This window comes from Accipiter gentilis, chromosome 28 (assembly GCF_929443795.1).
Source record: "Accipiter gentilis chromosome 28, bAccGen1.1, whole genome shotgun sequence".
In the NCBI taxonomy this organism is placed as follows: Eukaryota; Metazoa; Chordata; class Aves; order Accipitriformes; family Accipitridae; genus Astur; species Astur gentilis.
The window spans coordinates 17,908,505-17,930,245 of NC_064907.1; the positions used below are offsets into that span (position 1 = coordinate 17,908,505).

General features: G+C 65.8%; 4 protein-coding genes across 5 annotated transcripts; 2 read left to right on the forward strand and 2 right to left on the reverse strand.

The window, feature by feature from the left end:
* Positions 1–2,835: 2,835 nt before the first annotated feature.
* On the reverse strand, positions 2,836–6,256 carry REEP4 (receptor accessory protein 4). The gene is made up of 8 exons (XM_049830663.1): positions 6,142–6,256; positions 4,903–4,975; positions 4,754–4,830; positions 4,535–4,655; positions 4,258–4,371; positions 3,854–3,986; positions 3,596–3,765; positions 2,836–3,523 (listed from the first exon to the last, which is right to left on the reverse strand). The coding sequence occupies exons 1-8, from the start codon at positions 6,171–6,173 to the stop codon at positions 3,458–3,460; spliced, it is 786 nt and encodes a 261-aa protein (XP_049686620.1). The 5' UTR covers positions 6,174–6,256; the 3' UTR covers positions 2,836–3,457.
* Positions 6,257–7,916: 1,660 nt separating this feature from the next.
* Positions 7,917–12,783, reverse strand: LGI3 (leucine rich repeat LGI family member 3). 2 transcript variants are annotated; one of them, XM_049830629.1, is made up of 9 exons: positions 12,412–12,783; positions 11,826–12,224; positions 10,915–10,986; positions 10,749–10,820; positions 10,558–10,629; positions 10,373–10,444; positions 10,066–10,235; positions 9,827–9,991; positions 7,917–9,727 (listed from the first exon to the last, which is right to left on the reverse strand). In XM_049830629.1, exons 2-9 carry the CDS (start codon positions 12,035–12,037, stop codon positions 8,910–8,912), a joined length of 1,653 nt encoding a protein of 550 aa, XP_049686586.1. In that variant the 5' UTR covers positions 12,038–12,224; positions 12,412–12,783; the 3' UTR covers positions 7,917–8,909. The 2 variants fall into 2 exon arrangements, with proteins under 2 accessions (XP_049686586.1, XP_049686585.1); XM_049830628.1 differs by lacking the exon at positions 12,412–12,783 and having other exon boundaries at positions 11,826–12,350.
* SFTPC (surfactant protein C) lies at positions 12,104–14,178 on the forward strand. The gene is made up of 6 exons (XM_049830670.1): positions 12,104–12,184; positions 12,823–13,014; positions 13,118–13,264; positions 13,413–13,553; positions 13,646–13,756; positions 13,872–14,178. The coding sequence occupies exons 2-6, from the start codon at positions 12,970–12,972 to the stop codon at positions 13,977–13,979; spliced, it is 552 nt and encodes a 183-aa protein (XP_049686627.1). The 5' UTR covers positions 12,104–12,184; positions 12,823–12,969; the 3' UTR covers positions 13,980–14,178.
* A 1,958-nt stretch (positions 14,179–16,136) lies between these two features.
* On the forward strand, positions 16,137–17,421 carry LOC126051441 (pulmonary surfactant-associated protein C-like). The gene is made up of 5 exons (XM_049830669.1): positions 16,137–16,178; positions 16,458–16,781; positions 16,857–16,967; positions 17,048–17,158; positions 17,326–17,421. Exons 1-5 carry the CDS (start codon positions 16,137–16,139, stop codon positions 17,419–17,421), a joined length of 684 nt encoding a protein of 227 aa, XP_049686626.1.
* Positions 17,422–21,741: the final 4,320 nt, after the last annotated feature.

A 21,741-nucleotide genomic window follows, 5' to 3' on the forward strand; every position in this document is an offset into this window, starting at 1 on the left:
CCGGCGGGGGCAGGTATGTGTTTTGAGGACGTGATGGAGGGGGGGGGGATGCTGTGGGTTATGGGGGTGTGGGGGTAAGATCTTACCTGCCCAGCGGTGATGGGGGGGGGGGGGGGGCTTTTTTTAGCCCCTGCCTGGCCGAGCCCCCTGCCCGCGGGCAGCACGCTGCCTGCAGCTCCGCATCACGCCTCCTTGCCCTCTGCGGCGGGAGGCAGCTGAAAGCTCCCGGGGGCTGCCAGAAAAAGAGACTGCATTTAAACAACAGACATAATTATGCTTTTGATACCGTCTGCTAAAAATACAACGCGGTGCCGCACGGGGAGCCATGTGTGTGCGGCCTCACATGGCTCCTGCTTGGAACAGCTGACTCAGGCTGGGAGCCCAGCGGGGACCAGGGGCTGGGGGCACCCGGACCCCCGTTGTGGAGGTGCCAACCTGCGGGTGGGTGCTGCTCTGGCAGGGACCTCCCAAAACAGCTGGCTTGGCAGCAAGGGGGTGGGGGGCGAGGGCAGCCCCAGCATCCCCTCCCCACCTTCCAGAAGGGCAGCAGCCCCCAGGTTGGCTGCAGTAAAGGTAAAATGAGGTGGGAAAGGGGCAGGGAGAGAGGGGGGGGGGAGGGGCTGTGCGAGTGTGGCCGGGTCGTTCGGTGGCACCAACACGGGTTTCGGGGGGCTCAGCCGGTACCCGGCCCCGGCAGCAGCACGGGGGGGATGCATGAGGATACGGAGGGGTGGGAACGCTTGGGCACCGGGGTCGGCACCCAAAGCAACCAGCGGATCCCCAGAGAGGTCCGGCGGGCAGATCCTGTTAATGAGTAACGGCCCCCGCCACCCTGTGACCCAGCGCTCCCCGGGGAGGGAGGAAAACCAGCCACCCCCCCGCCACCGCAGCAGCCCCTGGGCACTGACCTTTGGCGGTGCCAAGGCACCGGCTCATGCCGTCTCCGGGCTGCTGCCCTCCAGGAACGGGCAGTGCCTGTCCCAGGGGCACCAGCTGCCCAGGGTTTAGTGTCCTGCTTCCCTGGAGCATCAGATGTTGGCCTGTGTCATTGGGAGAGGGGACAACCCTGCATCACCTGGTGTGTCCCCCCCCCCCGCCACCAGCTCTCACCAGAGCGGAGCGAAGGGACAGAACCGCTTCCCTCGACCTGCTGGCCACGTTTCTTTGGATTCAGCCCAGGATACGGTTGGTTTTCTGGGCTACTTACGGGGGAACACGAGCCACACGGCTTACGTGACGTCCTGCGAGCCCCGTGCGCCGCAGGGATACGCTTCGTCCCGCTCCGGTGGGGACCCCGCAGCGGTGCCAGCCGAGATTCAGCCCCCCCACCCGGTGCCAGCACAACCTGGCACCCCCTCCCCAGAGAGGACCATCGCGGCGGCCGGGCGAGCTCAGGTCAGCCACTTAATTGCTGGGCTGGGGAGCTGCCAGGCGAGGGAGATTACGGCTTTGCTGACTGCAGCCTGGCACAAGCCCGCGAGCTGACACAGCTGGGATCAGCGCTGGCACCGGAGGGGGCCGACTCGGCCCCGAGGGGACAGGTTGCACCACCCCGGGGGCAGCTTTTGTGTCCCCTCCTTGGGTTTCTCTCCCTGGGGAATACGCAGGACGCTTGCCAAAACAAGGGTCGGGCACCAGGACTTCTGGTTCCCTTCCCAGCTCTATCTTAGAAGTCGGCGGTGCTTGTGCCTCAGTTTCCCCAAGCTGGGAAACAGAGCAGTCCCCACTGACCTCCCACCCCGGGGAAAGACGATGCTCAGGCTCCAACGCTGCTGCCGTCTCACTCACAGCACAGCCCTAGCCCCTTCCCAGCCAGCCCTGGGGCCATCGTGGAGGAACCCCGCTACCCAGCTCGGCACCCCAGCGCCAGTATCCAGGGCAGGCAGGCAGCCCCAGCAGCCTCCCTGGGCTGTATCCTTGGAGGAACCGCGCTCCCTAAGCGGCTTTAGGGGGATTACGGGCAGCCCCCTGGCCCTTGCGCTGTCCCCACCCAGCCTTCCTTCTCCGCCGCTTTAAGTAATCGTCTCTGAGACAGTTTTACATCGCTAATCCAGCCACCTCCACCTAATCTGCCCCAACACCCCTGCCCGCCCCGGGCTGCCCCCCTGCCCAGTTCTGCATTGGGACGGATGCCGCCCCTGGGGCAAGCAGGGGGGGGGGGGGGGGGTTGCAGGCAGGGGCAGACGCTCTCCCTGCCCTGAGAAGACCCCCAAAGGCAGAAAGCAGCCGGGGGCTAAAAATAAAACTGGCCTGAGGGGTGAGGGCAGGAAGGATTGGGAGCGAGGGGATTGATGCCAGAGAGCAGGGCACCAGGGGACAGGAGGGCTCCCGGGGGCAGGAGAGGCAACACGAGCAGCGTTGTCACCTCGTGCCACCCTGCCTGCCCCAGAGAAGCTTTGTGCCCCACGTCCTCCGCTTGGGCAGGGGACAAGTCCCCAGGGGAAGGAGCAAAGGCAGCTGAGACCCCCCGGGGTGAGATGGGGGAGTCCCGGGTAGGGAGAAGGCAGCTGGCCACCGCCAGGGCCATCAGGACAAAGCCAGGGCTGTCGGCCAGGATGGGGAACGTCTGCCTGCAGCCCTGGCTGCGTGCCGGGGTCCCGGGTGTCCCAGCGGGGCCACGGCTGCTGCTGCCGCACCGCGAGGGACACGGCTACTGCAAGGAAGGGCTGAAATGCATCCCTGCACCCCAGCACCCACCTCCCTGCACCCTCAGTCCTGCTCTGGCCCGTGGAGACCGAGCACGACACCTTCCCACAGCCCCACGCACCCCAGAGTCCCACACAGCCCCAGCTCCTGGGGAAGGGGACAGCATTTAGCCAAAGGGGACAACTCCCGTTTCTGAAAGTCTGAAATAACATTTATTTTTCCACGTACAAAACCCCCGTCTGCGAGGGGAGAACGTTAAAAGCCGTGTGGTTTCAAGCAGGGTATGGTCGGGCACCGGTGCCCTGGTTTCAAGTATAGGGGTGTCAGCCTGCAGCTGTGGGGGGGGTCCCTGGTCAGAGGCTGGGTCTTTGGCTTCAGAGGACAGATGGGACAAAGGCACGTCCCCTCGCTGGATCCCAGGCGAGAGGGGAATGTGGGGAGTAAGGCAGTGTAGCAGCAGGAGAAGGGGGGCCCCAGCAGAGCCCATAGTGTTCATGAGGTGGGAGGAGGGGAGGGGAGAGCCGGACCCCATGCGAGAGGCGCCGGCGCCGACCCGCACCAGCGGGGTCTGGGAGGAGGGCACGACTGGGACCAGCATGGGGGTGTCGAGCTGCCCTCCCCTCCGTGAGGCAGCCGGGAGGTGTGCAGTGCAGCCGGGCAGGCGTAGAGGTCAGAGAAAGTATTTATAATGTAATGCAGGGGGGAGCCCCCCTCCCCGGAGCCGGGGAGGCACAAACCGTGGCTCCCTCCTGGTGTTGGCAGCAGCAAACTCGTGTTAAGACTCCTGACAAGAGAGCTTCCCTGGGGACCATTAGCTGTCCTGCTCCGACGGAGCCGCTTTCTTCCTGGTCCGGCTGCGCAAGGGCCGGGAAGAGCCCTGGGCAGGAGGAGGGATGGATTAGGTCCCCCTCGCCCCAGCCCCACGCCACCGCGTTCCCTGCCACGGTACCTCTTTTCCCGGTATTTTCTTCTTTGCTGCACGCAGGCTCTGGCTGCGGGATAAGGGCTTGGGATCTCGGCCACGGGGTGAAGGCTGGGGCGAGACCTGAGAGTCCGACCAGACCTCCTCATCCTCCATCTCGCTCTCATACTGCCGGCCGGCCAAGGGCATGCTGTAGGCTGGGGACAGGGGGGGGCACACGACAGCTTCCAGCACGGGCCTCGCTCGAGCCCCCCACCACTGCGATTCCCCCCCAACCCAGCTCACCCAGCAGCTGGCTGCGGTTCTCCTGTTCCTCCAGGTACAGGGGGTCCTGGTAGTGGACGGGGGTCTCGTCAGGGACGGAGCGCAGGTCCTGCATGCTGAAGCTGCGGAGCCGCCCGGCCAGCGCGCCCTGGCTCTGCAGGGTTGGCGGAGGGGGGGGAGGACACAACACAGAAAGGATGGAAGTGAGCCCCACAGGGCAAACCCCAAAGCACCGTGGCACCTGAACGTGGGGCCAGGCACCAAGAGAGCAATTAATCCCACCGGGCAAGGCTCTGCACCCAAAGACCCCTCTCCTGACACCCGCACCACCGAGGCCACCCATGCTGGGGTGGCAATTTCCTCCCGGGATCCCTGGGAACGAAGCGTCCTCAGGGAAGTGGAGCAGCCCACCCCATTCCCAGTACCTTGGCAGCCGCCTGGACCGCAGCCGTGGCTGCCAGGTTGAGGCCCCTCTTGCCGAAACGCACCACCGTCTCGTAGCTGCGCTCCTTGGCCTGGATGATGTACGTGTCGATCTCCTACCGAGACAACAGCGGCGGTGCTGGGTGGGCACAGCACCAGGGTCCCAGGGCATCGCCAGCCCAGTGCCGGGAGCCCAGGGTCCTTCTCAGTGGGCTGAGCCCCCCCCAGGGCGCATGGGAACCACCCCCCCACCCCCCCCCAGAACCAAGCAGCTTTTACCTTCTCCTTGCGGGACAGCGTGGGGTGCACAAATTTGCGGTAGAGCAGGCTGGCCCCCCGGGTGTAGGGGGAGAGGAGCCAGATGACGAAGGCCATCTTAATCTCATAGTAGAAGGGAAACCTGCCGGAGAGGGGGAGAAAATGGGGTCCCCACGGCACAGGGAACCCAACAAACCCACTCCCGCTCACCCCGCAGCGGTGCCCGCACACCAGCCTCACCAGGAGATGAGCAGGTCGGTGAAGGTCTCCGTGGCCATGAAGAGCGCAAAGACGATCCAGTACATCATCCAGCGGACCTGCGGGGAGCGGGCGAGCCTGTCAGTCCAGGGCTAGAGCCTGGGAAAGAGCTGCCCAGGCACCCTACTCACATATTCCCGGATGTTTTTGGTCTTCACAGCCTTGTAGGAAGCGTAGGCAGGGTACAGCATCCCGAAGACCAGCCTGTAACGCAGAGGGGGGGTGAGGCATGCGGGCCACCTCACATAGAGCAGCAGCAGCAGGGAGCAGCAGAGCCGCCTGCCCCAACGCCGCAGCTTGGCCTTAAGCCCTTCCAGCACCATGCCGGCCCCAGAGCCGCTGGGAAAAGGGGACGGCACCGGCTCAGAGAGCCGGCTGTGAGCACGACGTTGCTCCCACGAACTCATCCACCTCTGTGGGGACCGGCCCGACCTGTCGAGGCGGTGGCAGGAGGCACGGCGCAGGTTTGGTGCAGGTGACAGCCAGCCGAGCCCGACCAGGAGAAGCTCAGCTCCTTCTGAAGGCAGGATCAGCCCTACCGGAGCGTGATGCTCGATGCCGGTGCCAACCTCCCTCCCGGCACGCAGGACCTCGTCGTCCCCGCAGCACGTGGGCGAGGTGCCGTCCCCAAACACGTACCTCCTGGCCCGGTGACTCAGCCGATGCCGGCCCGGTTGCGGGGTACGGGCAGGGAAATCGCCTGCCTGCAGCGTGGCATCACGCCTTGCCTTCGGTCAGGCTCCCCCCACGACCACCTCCTACATTAACCCAACCTGGGGAAACGGGGCCGTGGGTGCCCCCACCCCTCCTTGCTGCCCACCCCCGCACTCCAGGGCCTCCTTCTCCCCACGAAGGGCACGCTTGGCCACCGGCCACCAAGCCCAGCTGGCCACGGTGTGCGAGCCAAGGGAGCAAGAGGGCCTGGGGGGGGGGGGGTCAGTGCTGGACACAGGGACCCTCCAGGTGCCACAGGGACCCCAGGCCACCCTCGCCCTCCCCCGGGCCGGGTTGGGGGGGGGGTGTCATCAGCTCGGGGACCAGGACACTGACCCATCTCCAGGGGGGCCCTGGTTGCCCCCATACAAGCACATCCCAGCTCACCCACCACCGGCCCCCCCTCCCCAATTCCTGCCTGGGGCAACTCCTCTAAACACCCCACGGCACCCTGGGGTGGGTGGGGGGGCTGCCCGTTAAACAGGGACCCCAGGGTGGGGGGGGGGGGCTCAGCGCAACTCCCACAGGCACCCCCCGTTTGCCAACCCCCTCCCCACGGGGGCACTCCCGCCCTGCAGCCCCCCCCCCCCTCCTTCCACCGAGCACCCTCGGGGTGCACCGGGACCCCCCCCCCCCAACCTTGGCCCCCAACTCACACGATCACCCGGCTGAGCATCCAGGACACCATGATGCCAGTGGGCCTGCAACCCAAGGCCGTGCCGGCCAGCCTCGGGTGGGTGGGTTCGTGCTGTCGTGTGGGGGGTGTGTGTCCCCCAGATCCCCCCCAAAAAATCCCCGGACCCCCCCCTCCGGACCCCCCGCGGGGGCGGCAGGAAACGAATGGAACAACTTGAATGGTGCAGCCGGCGGCTCTGCGCATGCGCCGGCACAACCCCGCGGATCCCACCAACCGTCCGGCCGCTCTTAAAAGGGAAGCGACGGGTCTTAAAAGGGCAATGGCGGGTCTTAAAAGGGCAATGACTGTTCTTAAAAGGGCGACGGCGGGTCTTAAAAGGGCAACGGCGGGTCTTAAAAGGGCAATGACTGTTCTTAAAAGGGCAACGGCGGATCTTAAAAGGGTCACGCCACACAAGGGTCGTGGTGAGGTCCGGAGCTTGCTTTTTTTTTTTTTTTTTGCCCCTGCCCACCAAAATAGTTGTTTTTGAAGCAGCAAGGGATGGGAGGGAAAGACCCTTTGCGTCACGCTTCGGATCTTCTCTTTGGTTTTGGAGGGGGTGGTTTTGAGGTGCTCAGGTGGGGTATGAGCGCAGCGTGGGGAACGCAGAGTACCCCACCACAATATTGGGGTGCGAGAGGGCAGGGAGGGCAGGGCTGCAGGAGCTGGGGGTTTGGGTGGAGGTGAGAGCACTGTTGGGTCATGCCAAGGCAGTCAGATATGTTGGCACCACCCTGACGTGTTGATTCAGCGGGGTTTAGCCTCAGCCGCTGCAAAATCCCCTCCCCGGCACACCTCACCTGGGTTTACATGTGCGCTTAACTTCAAGCACCCGCTCAGGCGTGTTGCTGAACCAGGGCCAGGGCTCTGCGGCGGGCGTGGATCCCTGCAAGATGTTCGGGAGAAAATAGAAGCTGCTTCCTCTTCCCAGAACAAGAGCGGAGCTCCGAGTCCTCTCCGGCAGACCTGGCATCGCCTCCCTGGGCCACCTTCCCCTTGGCCGTGCATCCCCAACAGTGGTCCAGGGCACCCCGGCCCCCCCATCCCGGTCACGGCCGTTGTCGGGGTGCCAGCACCCCTCTGCAGCTCCTCCCTGTGCTTCCCACCTGCCTTTAAAAATCTGCCCTTTCCTGGTGGGGAAACTGAGGCACGGAAGTGTGGCGATGCCACTGCTGCGGCACCAGTTAGGGCTGGGCTCCAAGGCTGGGCGCTCTGCCCTGCCTTGCACCCAGGGCAGGTCTGGATCCGGCTGCGGGGGCTGCACCGGGGAAGGGACCAGCTTCAGGCCCTGCAGACACCAAGGTCAAACCCGGCTCCCAAAAGCCGGCTGTGCCCCGGGGTGCCTGTTACCTTTGAGAGGATCTTTATTTGTGAGCTTAATTGGTGGTTTTTCACATATGTATTTATATACCTGGGGGACAGGGAAATGCTCCCCTGGAAAACCAGCCGGGCGGCTGCGTGGATGCTGGCGCAGCTCGGGGTGCAGCAGGCTCCCGCTGGGATTCCCCTCCCTGGGGAAAAACCTCTTGCTTCCCTCCCTGCCTCACCATGGGCCGAGGCATCTGCAGCAAAAAAGACCAGGCAAGCCATGTGCAGGGCCTGGAAGACCCTAAAATAAGGGGTTCCCCCTTCCTGACCTCACTGGGGTTTGTGCAAGGAAAGGGGGGCTGCGGGATGCTGGCCGGAGCGGGACCCCCGGGCGGAGGACACCAGCCACAGCTGGACGGACGGCGGCTGCGGGCAGACGCAAGCAGGGCCGGGAGTCACAGTGTGTTTATTGTGGGGAGCGTTTCGGCGGGCACGTACACCTCGGGTACGGCTGGCACGCTGGATCCTGCCCGGCTTCGGGGCCGGAGGGGGCTGTGGGCAGAGGGAACTGCCGGACATGCACGGAGGGGGACGGGAACAGGCCAGCCTTGCTTCTGCGGGTGGTGGCACGACCTCGGCAGCATCCAGCCAGCCTGGAGCATCCCGTTGGCCTCGAGCATCCCATCCGCATCCACCTCGGAGCATCCTGCTGGCCTCGAGCATCCCAGCCACATCTGCCTCGAGCATCCTGCTGGCCTCGAGCATCCCATCCGCGTTCACCTTGGAGCATCCCGCTGGCCTTGGAGCATCCCATCCCGCTCGAGCATCCCACCCACCTCAGACACCCCATCCACTTTGAATCATCCCATCAGCCTGGGAGCACCCCAGTGTCCTGGGAGCATCCCACCCAGCCCTGGCAACCTGGCTCTGCCTGTGCACATCCCTGCCGGCCACCCCGCTCCCGTACCCCCAGACATCCCTGCCACAAGCCTCCAGCCCACTGCCCGAGCGGGCAGAGGCACCCGTACCCCCCCCGCATCCCCGCCAGCCCACCCAGCATCGCAGAGCAGGCACCCGAGGGCATCGGTTTGCAGGGCGAGGGGTGTCCCCCCCCCCCTCCTGTCCGCATCCCTTGGGATGCTGGAAGGGAGGCTGTGAGTGCTGCCCATGGGAAAACCAGGAGGACCAGAGGGAAACCGAGGCCCGTGGCTTCCCCTGGCAGCGGTGTCGTGGGGCTGGGTGCTGTCCCGGGGGGCAATTCCAGGGGTAGATGAACGTGGGGGACCGGGAAGGGGGCTGGCAGGGGGCTGTGACCATGGGGCAGAGATGGCTGCAGGCATGAGGAAGGGGCTGGCGGGCGCATGCGTGTCCTCGGGCAGGAGCAGGCAGCTCTCCGGGGAGGAGAGAGCCGCGTCGGGCAGCCCGGGCTCTGCCTCTCTGCTAGAGGCTGAGGTCCACCACCACGTGCCGGTAGACCAGCGTGTTGGCCTTGAAGCTGGGAGCCAAGAGAAGCTGCACGTCGGCAGCCGGCACGTAGCGGAAAGCCCGCGGCGCCTGCACCGACAGCTCCTGAAACTTGACGAATTTCTGCTTCTCCTCTTCCCACAGGTAGACGTGGGTGAAGGAGAAGTCACTGCCCAGAGCCAGGTACTGCCGTTGCTCCACCGAGAAGGGCTGCATCACCATGGAGCCGCGGGACGGCAGCGTCTGGAGCTCGACGAAGCGCTGCCCTTCCCATCGCACCACCTTGGAGTCGCCGATGTAGCGGCTGAGGCAGAGGAATTGGTCCCGCTTCACCCTGAAGTACTTCACCATCTGCACGTCCAGCATCTCCCCCACCTCCCCTTGGGGCGCGAATTGCTTCTGCGCCCGGCTCCACTGGTAGATGACGGGGGCTTGGGAGCTGCTGGAGATGATCAGCCGGGGTTTGCCGTCGTTCTCCACGTATTCCACGTCGGTGTCGCGGTGCCAGGCGTGGAGGGCTTGGTGGGAGTAGAAGCCGTTCTGGTTGAGGCGGTAGAGGCTGGTGGAACCCGCCTTGGAGCTGTCGGCGATGACGAAGTACCAGTCACCGTCGATCTGGAAGGCCTCGATGTCGTTGGGCTTGCGGGTCTTCTGGCTGTCGATGTCCTGGATCTTGATGAACTTGTCCACGGCGGTGTCCCAGCGGTAGATGTAGGAGCCGCCGAAGAGCTGGGCCACCACCACGTACAGCTGGTTCTGCGCCACGATGGGCTTGCAGTGCACCGCGGAGTGAGCTGCCAGGCAGGACCACGTCACGCCGGGGCCTTGCCCTTCCCAAATCACCCTAAACGGGGGTCACAACCCAGGAGGGGACCCCCACCCAGATGCCTTACCGGGGATGCGGTCGAAGTCACGCAGCTTGCGCTCCACGTAGTCCCACTTGAGGATGGCACAGCTGCTGGCACCGGGCTGTGCCAGGGCGATGTACAGGTCGCTGGCGTAGGTGAAGGGCTCAGCCGACACCGACTGGAAGGGCAGGACCTGGTGCACCACGAAGTCTGGGGGCAAGGAAAGTCGGCGGTGAGGGTCTGGGCGTTTGGGAGTGGGATGACGGGCGGCCGCGGTCCCTTACCCGTGGTGATGCACTGGAAGTCACCGAGCGCCAGGTCCCGGATCCGCTGACCTTCGAACTGCCCGGGGCTGCTGCAGAAGACGGCGGGGACCGTGGTGTTGGTGCTCTCCAGCCACTCCACCAGCCACTTGATCTTGCAGTCGCAGGCCAGCGTGTTGCCCCGGAGGTCGCTGCCGAGGATGGCACCCAGTCACCCCAGCACCCGGCTCGGAACGAGCAGAGCACCCTGCCCGAACCCCAAACGCCAGGATGACACCCTCTCCCCAGCCCGGTGTCCCGGGGGTCCCCAGTGCCGTGGCAGCCTTACAGGTCACTCAGGATGTCCAGTGGCTTGAAGAGGTCCCGGGGCAGCGTCTGTAGGTTGTTGTTGGCCAAGGACCTGGGAGAACAAGAGGGGTTGTGGAGGTGACACAGCCCTGGCCACAGGGAAGGGGCAAGAGCCATGCCCCGTGTCCCTGGGGAATGTGGGACCCCTCCCCCCCGGGTACTCACAGGTGGGTCAGGGACTTGAGCCCACGGAAAGTGCCCTTCGAGAGCGCCTGGATGTCGTTGTTCTCAATGAACCTGGGGCGGGAGGAGATGGTGGCACGGCTGCCCCAAGGGGATCGGTCCCTGCCGATACCCCCACCCTCCCCGTGCCCTCCCCAGGGTCATCCCCGTGTCCCCGTCCCCATCCCACGCACAGGTACTGGAGATGCGAGAGGCCGGTGAAGGCATTGTCCCCGATCAACGTGAACTTGTTGGAGTTCAGCAGGCTGCAAAAGAGAGGGAGGAGGCGTCAGCACCGGGGTCGGGCAGGATGGGCACGGGAGGCATCGAGATGCCCGTCCGCCGGCGCGGGAGACGTACAGGAACTGCAGCGAGGGGATGTGGGCGAAGGCTGCCTCTCGGATCTCCGTGAAGGCCGCGTTCACCATCGTCCTGCGGGCGAGACAAAGCTTCAGGGCTATGTGGGAGAGGGGATGGCAGCTGGGGGGGCTCTGCCACTCCCGGACCCCTCAGCACCATCCCTGCTGTCACCCGGTGTGTGCCAGTGTGGCCACCCTGCCGCAGCCCCGGGATGCTGGGCAGGGAGCAACCCATGGGAGAGCGGTCCCAGCAGCAATCCTGCCTGCTGGGGGCGAGACGGAGGGGATGGGGTGCTGGGACCCACAGCAGGGGCTGGCACCCACCCCGCTCGTGCCCACGCCCTGCGGTACCCCCTGGCCCGAGTACGTATGCACACACAGACGTACAGCTCCACGCACACCCGCATTCCTGTCCAAGGCTCCGGTGTCCCCCAGGGACTGTGCATCAGGACCCGCCAGCCGTGTCCCCTTGGGGCTCTGGTCCCCAAGGTCACGGCAGACGGGGAGCGCGGCGGGGACGGGCTGCAGCCCTGCTCCATCCGTCACTGATGGATGGCTGCCTGGGCAAGGAGACCTGCTGCTGCCGCAGGACACGGGGACCGGTCCCCAGGGTGTCCCCAGCCCGCTCCTTCCCCCGAGAGACCCCCACACCGCCTGTACCCCACACCGCCACGCGTTTGCCCCCGATGCAGCACAAAGAAAGAGGCTGTCCCTTCCACCCCAGGGCAACCAGAAGCCCCTGCCAGCCCTGTACCCCTGAGCTGCTCCCCATCTCCATCCCTGTATCCCTGAGTTGGTCCCCATCTCCATCCCTGTATCCCTGAGCTGCTCCCCATCTCCATCCCTGTATCCCTGAGCAGCTCCCCATCCCCATCCCTGTCCCCGTCCCCACCCTGCTGCCTGGGTACTCACAGCGAGATGACCTCGGGAGGCAAGTTCCTGGGCACGGCCTTGGAGTCCACACAGAAAGCTGTGTCCCGGGTGCAGGAGCAGCTCGGGGGGCAAGGGGGTGGCCGGGGTGGCCGGCGACCCCCCGCCGGCAGCCAGAGCCAGGCCAAGGCGAGGAGGAGGAGGAGAGCAGAGAGCTGGCCCCTCGGCATCCTCCTCCCGCGCCGCATCTCCATCACGCCCTGGCCTAGCCCTTCTCTCTCCCCCAGAGCTGGTTTCTCTCCTCCTGCTGTGCCCGGGAGCTGTGGCGAAGCCTTTTCTTCTTCTCCTTCCCCGGAGATTTCAGTGTGGAGGGGAAGCGACGGTGGCGGTGGAGGCTGCCGGTACCCGACTCGCTGCTCTGCAGCGCACCATGCTCCTGTGCTGCGGGAAGGAGGGAGGGAGGGAGGGATGCAGCTGAGTGACGGCACGAGCATCCCCGTGGACGCATGTCCTCACCAGCGTGCGGGCGTGCAAACACGGGGGTGCACGACAGGGAAGGGGTGGGGGGGACTACTGGGAGGTGGGTGCTCTCAGGGTGCAGCGAGATATGGGATGGGAGGGTACCCACAGGGATTTGTAGGGGTGATGCTCTCCCACCCCGTTGTTTCGTGCTGCAGTGCTGCCCGCGCCAGCTCCCTGCCTGGCCTGGCAGCAAGCGCTGCCGGGTGGCGGGAGGCACCGGGCACCCGTCCGTCCCGTCCCAGGCACGGTGTTCCCGGCCAACAATGAGCCCAGCCAGTTCCTTCCCCATGCTGGGAGAAGGCGGGGGGGCACAGCTGCCCGTGCGTGGGGCTACAGAAACCAGGGGTGCAGCACCCCCAGGGGATGCATACTAAGGGTGCTGGGTGCTCAGCCAGAGCCCAGGGCTGGGTGTGGAGGTCAGGCAGGCTCTGCCTGCCCGCTGTTTGCCTTGGCCCCCCCCATGCTGCCGGCTAAATGCCGGGAAGGGGCCCTCGGAGGTTTCATATCCCCTCCCCAGCTCTTCTCCGGGCTCGGCAAACAGAACACAAGTGGCACCTTGGCAGCTGGGGCGGCCCCAGCCTCCTCCCATCCACCCCGGGACCCTATAAATCCCCCCAGCTCCGGCTGGCAAAGGGACAGGAGCCGCACGGTGAAGGAAAGCGAGATGGACGACAGCTCCAAAGAGGCACTGATGGAGGAGGCACCTCCGGTAAGGAGCACCCATCACCCAGCCCGGGGGGGCCGGCATGGGGCTGAGCACCTTCCCCGGCCCCACGCCGGCAGCTCAGCCGGGTGCTCCCCTGTGTCCCCAGAGGTACACGGCCTCCCCCCGCCTGCCCTGCATCCCCCATCAGCTCAAGTGCCTCCTGATCGTGGTGGTGGTGGTGGTCATCCTCGTGGTGGTCATCGTCGCCTTCCTCCTCCTGGGGCTGCACATCACCGAGACGCACGCCGAAACGGTGAGGCAGCACCGGGGAGGAAGCCACGGTGCCGCCGGCTCCGGTGACGGGTTTGGGAACGTCACGGGTTGCCGGCGCTTTGCAGGGATGGGGTTTCAACCCCACAAAGCTCCCTAACCCCCCCCCCCCCCCCTCCTCCGCCTGGCAGGTCTTGCGAATGACCATCCATGGCCTGGATGGTGAAGGGACCCCCCAGCACCTCTCCATGAGCAAGAAGGAAAGGACCGGGACATTTGCCGTACGGGACGGGCTCAACGCCTCCGCCGTGGTGGTGTATGACTACAGCAAGGTGTGCGGGCAGCCCCGGGGACAAGGGCACACCGGGGCGGGTGGTGGCAGCGGGGACGGAGCTGAGCTTGACTCGGGTCTATCTGCAAATAGCTGCTGGTCAGCTACAGGTCCTGGCGTCACCGCGCCTGCTACATCACCCGCCTGGACGAGGACAACATCCCAGGGCTGGATGCCGTCACCGAGACCTTCCAGCGCCGGCAGGTGAGCGGTGGCCATCCCGTTCCGATGAGGCTGCTGGGCTTGCGGCAAGCGTCTGCTGGTGGGGAGGCTGCCGGCAGCCAAAAGCGGCAGCCCCCCCGTGTTCTCTCACCTGCAGGCTGAGATGAAGGAGGCTGGGGACAACGCCATGCCCCTGGCCGACCGCTCCATCCTGGGCACCACCATTAACATCCTCTGCAGCACCGTCCCTGTATACTGGGCGTAGCGCTGGCTGGGGTCGGCTCCCCAGGGGCACAGGACAGCGAGATGGGGATGTCACCGTCCCCAGGTTCTCTGTCTTGCCTTCCAGATGGGATGCCCGGGCATCTCTCCTCCTCCCTGGCCCCATCCTGCATGCAGCCCCCGGGGCAGCCGCCCCACCATCGGGTTGCTCCATCCACAGCCCCTCGGCACCGTGGCTTTCCCACAGCACTTGCAATAAACAAGTGGGATTTGCTTTGGGATTGACGCTTCTGTCTGCAAACTAAAACCCGTGCCCTCGCCTCCGCGTGTGGCTCTCGGCGTTCTCCCCATCCCGGCCAAACGGCTCTTCCCGGGGTGCCGGGGAGAGGTGGCACGGTGCTCCAGGGATGTCTCCCTGTGGGATCCAGCATGAGTAGGCGCATCCTTCGTGTCGGCGTGCTCAGTCCAACCCCAGGCGGGAGCACGGGAGGGCTCAGACACCCCCTCCCTGTGGCAGCGGCACCCCCCCCCATGTTGCACACCACGCTCCCAGGCTGTGTGGCCAGCGTCCCCGCTTGTGCCCTCCCAGTTTGCACAGAGGGAAGGTGAGATGGCAGGGGCGACCTCTGCACCTCCAGCCCATGGGCACTGGCAGCGCACCCAGCCAGCCCCGGCAGCCCTGCGGGGTCTGGGCCACCCCTCCGTGAAAGATCCCCGTCCCTGTCCCCTCCTTGTGCAGACAGAGGCAGAGGGACTGTGCCACATCCCCGGTGAAAGCCAAGCCCTGGGATGAGCAGGGCATCCACAGACACCATGATCTACTTGCTCCAGCTCCGCTCCGTTCCCCATCCCCAGCAGCTCCAGCTCCTCTGCCCCAAAGCAGCCAGGAGCATCTTTTGCGGGGGGGGCAGCTCCAAGTGCTGCACCGGACAACAGGGGCTCAACAGGGCTGGGAGGGAGAAAAGAGACCCTGGGAGGACCCAAGCCAGCCCCCCCAAGGTTCACGGCAGTGCTGGGCACCGTGATTTAACCTCCCAGCAGGCACTAACCCCGGATCGTCCCTGCAGCCACCGCCATGGGCTGTGAGGAGGGTCGCAGGTCCTGGGGGCTGACACTTTGCTGGGAACAGGAGGAAAACTGTCCATTGCCACATGTCGAAGCAGGGCTGGCAGCTCTGCTCCCTGAAATCCCCGGCCTGGCCCTGACCCTGTGTCACCCCAGAAAAGAGCAAGGCCAAGAAGGGTACGTGATAAGGGCTCCCACAGCCTCTCCTGCACGAAGTGTTGGAGAGCAAACAGCCAGGAGCCACTCGAGGGTCTCCCGTGCTCCTCGACACCCTGGGACAGGAGGCAGCTTGCAACACGGGGTGCACACCCTCACCCCCACAACCTGGCTGCAAGGAGCTGGGTTCCCGAGGGACTGAGGGGGCTTGGGGGGGGCCGGAGAGGTCCCAGCCTGAGCCCAACCACAGGAGACTCATGTGCAGGCAAGACCAAGGCACAGCGGTGTCACCCTGCCCTGCCAATTGCACCACCCAGGGTGACACACCAGAGCTGGGACCCTCCTCACCCAAAGCAAATCCGCACCGTGGGCAGCCCCGAAAGCCCCAGTGCCGGCAACATGAGCTCCCGTGCTGCCTGAGCATCCTCAGGACCGAGGTTACGGAGCACCCAGCCTGGCCACGGTCCGGGAACATGTCCCCACTCCGTGGTGACCCCACTTGCCATTTGTGGGAAAGCTTTAATGTCCCGTTTGCACTTTGTCCACCTCGAGCAGCTCCGGGTGCCCGAGCTGGCGAAGGGTCACGGGCACCGAGCCGGGTCTCGCCTTGTCCGCGGCCATCGCCGGATGCTCAACCCTGGAGAGCATCTCTAACCCACTCAGGAGGGTTTGTTTTGGCCCCAACACCTCGCTCCAAGGGCAGCAAAGACCCCTCGTGCTCAGGGACAAGTGCCCTCAGAGGCTCTTGACCAGCGGGTTCCCAGGGGAACCCAGCCCCGGGAAGGCGGTCAGCAAACACAAGTGAAGTGGGTGGCATGCCAAAGCCCGATTGCACACCGGGGCCATAAGCCCCTTCACGGGGGGCCACCCCGTTCCCCACCCCTGTGCCCTGGTATAAAACCCTCTGCCCTGGCTGCTGCGGGGCAGCCTGGGCTGGGAGGAGGAGGAGGAGGAGGAGGAGGAGGAGGAGGCGGCAGCCATGGAGAGCAGCATGAAGCAAGTGGTGGTTGAAGAGCCACTGGTGAGTCTCTGCAACCAGCAGCAGGGTGGCACGGTCACGCTGGGAGCATCCCTGTGCCCAGCAGAGATGCTCGGCACAGGGCTTTGCCCGGTTTATCCCAGCGAGGCACCGGTGCACGTTGGATGGAGGAAGAGCCTGCGGGATGCTGCATCCCCAGAGCCCAGGGGCAGCGGGATGGGAGCTGCTCCCTGCGGCAAACCCATCCCCACCCCGCCTGCATCCCCCAGCTCTCATCTCCTTCCCCCTCATCCCAGATTTCCACCTTTCCCACGCCTATAGGACCCGGAGAAATGTTGCTCCCAGGGATGCTGCAAGCCGGGCTGCTGCTGCTGGCCCTGCGCCGTTTGCTGCTCTAAATGCGCCCGATGCTGCATGCCCCGGTGCTGCAAATGCCCCAAATGTCCCGGCTGCCCCGGCTGGGCCTGCATCAAGCGGTCCCTCTGCTTCGTACCTCGCCTGCTCTGTTACCTGCCCCGCAAGCTCCTCAGCTGCCACCACCTCAAGTGCCTCCTCATCGTGGTGGTGGTGGTGGTCCTGCTGGTGGTCATCATCGCCGGCGCCCTCCTGATGTGGCTGCACGTGGACCAGCAGCACGCCGACGCCGTAAGTAGGGACCCCCATCACCCCCGGGAAGGAGCTGGGGCAGGAGGTGAGCTCCCCCCATTCCCCCCTCCCCAGATCCTGCGGATGGGGCTGTGGAGAGAACCAGCCTGGGAAGAGGATGCGGCCACTTTCTACCTGGACGGTGGAGATGGAAACTGGGCCACGGTCATTTATGATTACAAGAACGTAAGCGGGGAGCCCTGCGCAGCCAGGGGGACGGGGAAGGGGTGATGGGACTGAGCTGATGTGGGTCTATTTGCAAACAGCTGCTGGTGACCTACAGATCCCGGCTCGACCATGCCTGCTATGTCACCCGCGTGGACAAGGACAACATCCCGGGGCTGGACACCATCGCCAAGACCTTCCAGCACCAGCAGGTGAGCACCGGCCACCCCACTCAGCACCGGCTGGGGCAGGATGGGGCATGGGGGGCACATGGCAATGCCCCAGGCACCGTGCGGCGTGCACACACCCCTGATGAAGAATTGGGGTGCAGCATCATGCTGCTCCTGCCTCATTTTTTTTTCTTCTCTCCCCTCGCCAGGCTGAGAAAAGGCTCACCATGCCCCTGGCTGATCGCTTCCTCCTGGGCACCACAGCCAGCATCCTCTGCAGCATCGTCCCCGTCTACTGGGCTTAGCCTTGCCGGGTGAGTGCAAAGGGTCCCGCTGCCCACACGAGCGGGCAGGGGGCTGGCAGGGAGGACTGGGGGACCCCCACCCACCCAGCAGCACCCTCACAGTGCCACGTTTGCCTTGCAGCATCCCCAACGGACACGGCGTCGCCGCAGCCCCTCCGTCCCTCCAGGAGCATCGCCGACACCTCTGCAGTTGCCCCCGCCGGCAACCCCTCACCCACCCCAATTTCGGGAGGTGCCGGGGCCCACGCGATGCCACGGGGCTGAGCAGGAGGTTGTGGGGTCAGGGGGTTGGCGTTGGAGGGACGCGGGGGGCTCCGCTTTGCCGTGCAGCACCGCATCCCTGCTGCAACTGCGGTGCTGGGCGGGGGGCCGGAGGCGGTGGGTGGGTGGCTGCTTGGGCGAGCGCCGCGCTGTGCCGAGGGACAGCTGGTTTGTCACTTAAGTCTTCCCAGCTTCGCCAAACCCAAGTGCAAAAATGAGCTTAAAAAAACATGACATTTAAAGAAACAAAATTCTCCGTTCCAGTTCTTCGCTCCCTGCTCGCCCGGCTACTGGCAGCTCCCGGCTTCCTTTGCCTTACAAATGAATTTAGGGGCTTTGAGCAGAATTTAGGTGAATTTCTGATGTGGCCACAGCCTGAGGGCTCATAGGGGGGGCACCCCCCGAGCATCGCTCGGCACCGAGGCACGGGACTGACCTGAGCTGCCTGCTCCTCCTGCCAGCCCTGCCAGAGGCAAGGCTGTCCTGAAAAATGTATCTGTCCTCTCCTGCTCTGCAGAACTGAATAAAGGATAAGGGGAAGAATCAGGACTCGGAGCTATTCCTGGCAACAGCCCATGTCGAAGGCAGCCACGGCCACCAGACACTGCCTGAGGACTGGGATTATTAGGACTGGGATGCTGGTGTTATTAGGATCAGGCGTTATTAGGACCGGGATGCTGGTGTTATTAGGATCAGGCGTTATTAGGACCGGGATGCTGGTGTTATTAGGATCAGGCGTTATTAGGACCGGGATGCTGGCCCCAGGGCCAAGCATCCAGTGCAGAGTGGGGGGAGCGTGGAGCAGCGCAGCCGCAGCCCCCCCCCCGGGGACAGGAGCCCACCAGCAGCACAGCTGCCTCCCACCAGCACTGCGGCCATCCCGGGGTGGGGGCCACGAGCACCCCACCACCCCCACGCCTGGATCTGGCCCCCGCTCCCCACTCTTGGCAGCCAGGGAAGCTTCTCCCCGCAGGGAGAGCGCAGCTGCGGCTGGCTGGGATACGGGGCTCCCGTCCAGGGCCTCTTGTGGCTCTGGGGCACCCCCCCCCCCGCTCCCCAAAACCCTCGCCCACCCCCAGCTCAGCTGCACCGGCGAGCACAAACCGTGGTATGGTTTTTATTTGAAAGGTTCCCAGGCTGACCAGCCAGTCCTGGGCACCAGCATTGACCCGGAGCAGCGGATGGCAAAGGGTGTGCGGAGTTTTGCAAGGGCTCAGCACCCCCGCCACCGGCTCAGCCTCCCCCCCCCCCCCCCCCCCCAGTGATGGAGCAGCTGAAGATGAGCTGTCAGAAACTTGGCAGGACCTCGAGGTCCTTGTGCAATAATTCAAGTGTCCTCGTTTCTCCAGCCTGCGCAGGCAGGGGCAGGCGAGGTTTGCAGAGGACGAGCGCTGCACCTCCGGGTGCTGCATCCCGGAGAGGGGGGCTACCGGAGGCACCCCAAACCCCGATAAGGGGGGTGTCAGCCCTAGCAGCCGGGCGCAGAGGTGCAGGCAGAGGCGTTGATGGGGTGGGGGGCCGGGGGGTTCACCCTGCCCGGGGACAGGCAGGCGGCTTCGCACTGCTCCCGGCTCTCGAAGCGATTGCGGCTGCCGCCGCAGCCCCCGTACCAGAAGAGCGAGCAGCGGCCGGGTTGGTGACCCTCGAAGAACCACTTGGGCGAGAAGGAGTGGCAGGGTCCTGGGTCCCTCGCATCCAAACAGGCAGCTGCAAGGCGGGTGGCACAGCACCCTTACGGCAGGGCCAGAGCACGCGGCGCGGTTGCGTGCCGGGAAATGCACCCCAGGAGCCAGCCGGTGCGTGAGCCGGCAGCCCTGCCTGCTTCCCTGCCTGTTTTCTGCTCACGAGTCACCCACCACAAGGACACCCCCTTTAACCCCCCCGCCTCGCACGCTCCTCACCCTGCGTCACGTTGCTCTCACCCACGCCAGCTTCGTCAAGACCTGCCCGGGACGGTCACGGCATCAGCTGAGCGATGGCACCGAAACCTCAACCTTGCCCCCAGCTCGTTTTGGGGGCACCCCCATGGTCTCCCCCCCCCAGTTCCTTGCACACCCTCGCCTACCCGGGTCCACGCAGGCGCGGATGCAGTCCTGCTCGCTGCTGAAGCGGTTGGCATTGCCCCCGCAGCCCCCGTACCAGAAGCGCTCGCAGGACCCCGTCTCCCACCGGTGGTACCACATCACGGAGAATTGGGTGCAGGCGCTGCCGGGGTCCTTGTCCAGGTTACACGGTCCGGGAACGGCCGCAGCCCTCCGGCCCTTACCGGGGCCGGTGGGTGCTGTGGGCATCCCAGTGGGGACCTCAGGGGTCCTGGGAAGGGAAATCAGAGCAAACACCCCCCCAGTATGTGCTGGGGGACGGAGAACCCCCTCTCTGGGAAGAGGAGGTGCAACCCCCCCCCCCCCCAGCCCCCCAACTCGTATCACAGGGCACCGAGGGATGCACAAGCAGGGGATGGTCCCGGTGCCGCTCACTCACTGCGCAGGGGTCCCTGGGGGGGGCTTGCCGGTCCTGGTGCTGGCGGGGGGCATCTCCTGGGGGCATCCCGGAGCGCTGGGGTGCTGGCTGCTCTCCGCTGCGGAGCAGAAGCGATAGCGGAGGAGTGACAGAGGTGCAGGCAAGGAGGTTTTGGGGGGATTGAAGCCGCCTGCTCCCAGAGCAGCCGGGAACAGCACCCAAAGATGCTCCAGCCCCCCAAGACCTCCCCACCCTGCTCACCCCGCAGCCTCCGGAGGAAGCCCAGCGCCGTCCTCTCCGCGTATCCCATCTCGGGTGGGTGAACTGAGCCCAGGCGCAGGGAATGGTACCGCCATGCCGGCAGTGCCTCCGGCACGGCCGCCTCCGGCTGCTCTGTCCCGGCTCGCCCCAGGGAGAGCACCAAGATGCCAAAATCCTCACACTGGGCAAAGGGGGCCAGCGCCTGCCGTGCCTCCCCGTCCCACAACAACGCGGCCCCCGTCCCCACCACGAAGAGGACGCGGAGCCGGTCTCCGGAGCTCTGTGGGAAGACGTGCCGGAGGGTCCACACCACCGCGCCGCTGGTGGATGCCGCAGCCGGCCTGGGCACCAAGGCAAGGTGGAGACGCTCCCGGAGCTGCTCCCCGGAGCCGGGCAGCCCAAAGGGGACCTCGGCCAGATCCTGCCCGGGAGTGGAGGGTCCCGTCAGCACCAGGGCGATGCGGGTGCCACGCTGCACCAGATCTGGCCCCGTGAGCTGCAGGTGCCCCAGGAGATGGTGGAAGAGCTCGCCGACAGCCTCCAGCCTCTCCGCCAGCATCCCTGGGGCTGCGTTGTCCACCACCAAGGCCAAGTCCACATTCAGCGGGTCAGGGGACGGCACGGCTGCGGTGCAGCTCTCGGGGTGGCAGAGATCTGCGATGGGAAGAGATGGAGGCTGAGCCCCGGAGCCGGCTGGCACCCATCCCCGGTGCAGCCCTGGGGCTGCCTACCGAAGCAGAGGATGCAGGGCAGCACCGCATCCCGCAGCACCGCTGCATCGCCAGCCGGCTCCGTCGCCGAGAGCTGGACCACTCGGAAGAGGCTGTTAACCTGGGGGCGAGGCAGAGCCGGGGTGAAGGGTGAAGGCTGGGGGGGGGGGGGAGACAAGGGACCGGGGGGAGCAGCCACCAGCCCCGAGGCTCACCTGGAAAGCCCGCACCACCTCGGGCAGCGGGCTGAAGGTGAGCACTGCCGGCACGATGCCCAGGGCTTCGTACTGCAGAGCAACCTCCCCGATGCCCTCCAGGTTCTGGTTTCGGCCGCTGGTGACGAAGAGGACCACTTTCCTGCCCAGGGTGGCCGGCCGGACCCTTTTGAGCACGTGGTGCCCCACGAAACGCATGGCGGTGGCCAGGCGGCCGCGGCGGGAGGAACGGGTGGGCGAGAGGCGGCGGAGGCGGTCCAGCAGCGCGGTCCTGCTCCCCATCTCCCCGGCACGCAGCAGGTAGGTAGGGGTGGCCGCATAGGCCAGCATGGCCACCCTGGCCCCCGCCGGGCAGCCCAACGGGGAGATCTGCAGGTCCCGCAGCAGCAGGGCCAGCAGCTCCTTCATGCGGG

Bases quoted from the DNA above. Each gene is read 5' to 3' on its own strand.
- REEP4 (XM_049830663.1), bottom strand. From the start codon at position 6,173: ATGGTGTCCTGGATGCTCAGCCGGGTGATCGT. The intron at 4,831-4,902 runs GTGAGTAGGGTG...CGCTCCCCGCAG, and splicing joins CCAAAAACATCCGGGAATAT to GTCCGCTGGATGATGTACTG. The intron at 3,524-3,595 runs GTACCGTGGCAG...CCTCCTGCCCAG, and splicing joins AGAAAATACCGGGAAAAGAG to GGCTCTTCCCGGCCCTTGCG.
- LGI3 (XM_049830628.1), bottom strand. From the start codon at position 12,277: ATGCTCGTGCCGTCACTCAGCTGCATCCCTCCCTCCCTCCCTCCTTCC. The intron at 9,992-10,065 runs GTAAGGGACCGC...CCTTGCCCCCAG, and splicing joins CTTCCAGTGCATCACCACGG to ACTTCGTGGTGCACCAGGTC. The intron at 9,728-9,826 runs GTAAGGCATCTG...CCTGCCTGGCAG, and splicing joins TGACTTCGACCGCATCCCCG to CTCACTCCGCGGTGCACTGC.
- SFTPC (XM_049830670.1), top strand. From the start codon at position 12,970: ATGGACGACAGCTCCAAAGAGGCACTGATGGAGGAGGCACCTCCG. The intron at 13,554-13,645 runs GTGTGCGGGCAG...ATCTGCAAATAG, and splicing joins TGGTGTATGACTACAGCAAG to CTGCTGGTCAGCTACAGGTC. The intron at 13,757-13,871 runs GTGAGCGGTGGC...TCTCACCTGCAG, and splicing joins AGACCTTCCAGCGCCGGCAG to GCTGAGATGAAGGAGGCTGG.
- LOC126051441 (XM_049830669.1), top strand. From the start codon at position 16,137: ATGGAGAGCAGCATGAAGCAAGTGGTGGTTGAAGAGCCACTG. The intron at 16,179-16,457 runs GTGAGTCTCTGC...CCACGCCTATAG, and splicing joins TGGTGGTTGAAGAGCCACTG to GACCCGGAGAAATGTTGCTC. The intron at 16,968-17,047 runs GTAAGCGGGGAG...ATTTGCAAACAG, and splicing joins TCATTTATGATTACAAGAAC to CTGCTGGTGACCTACAGATC.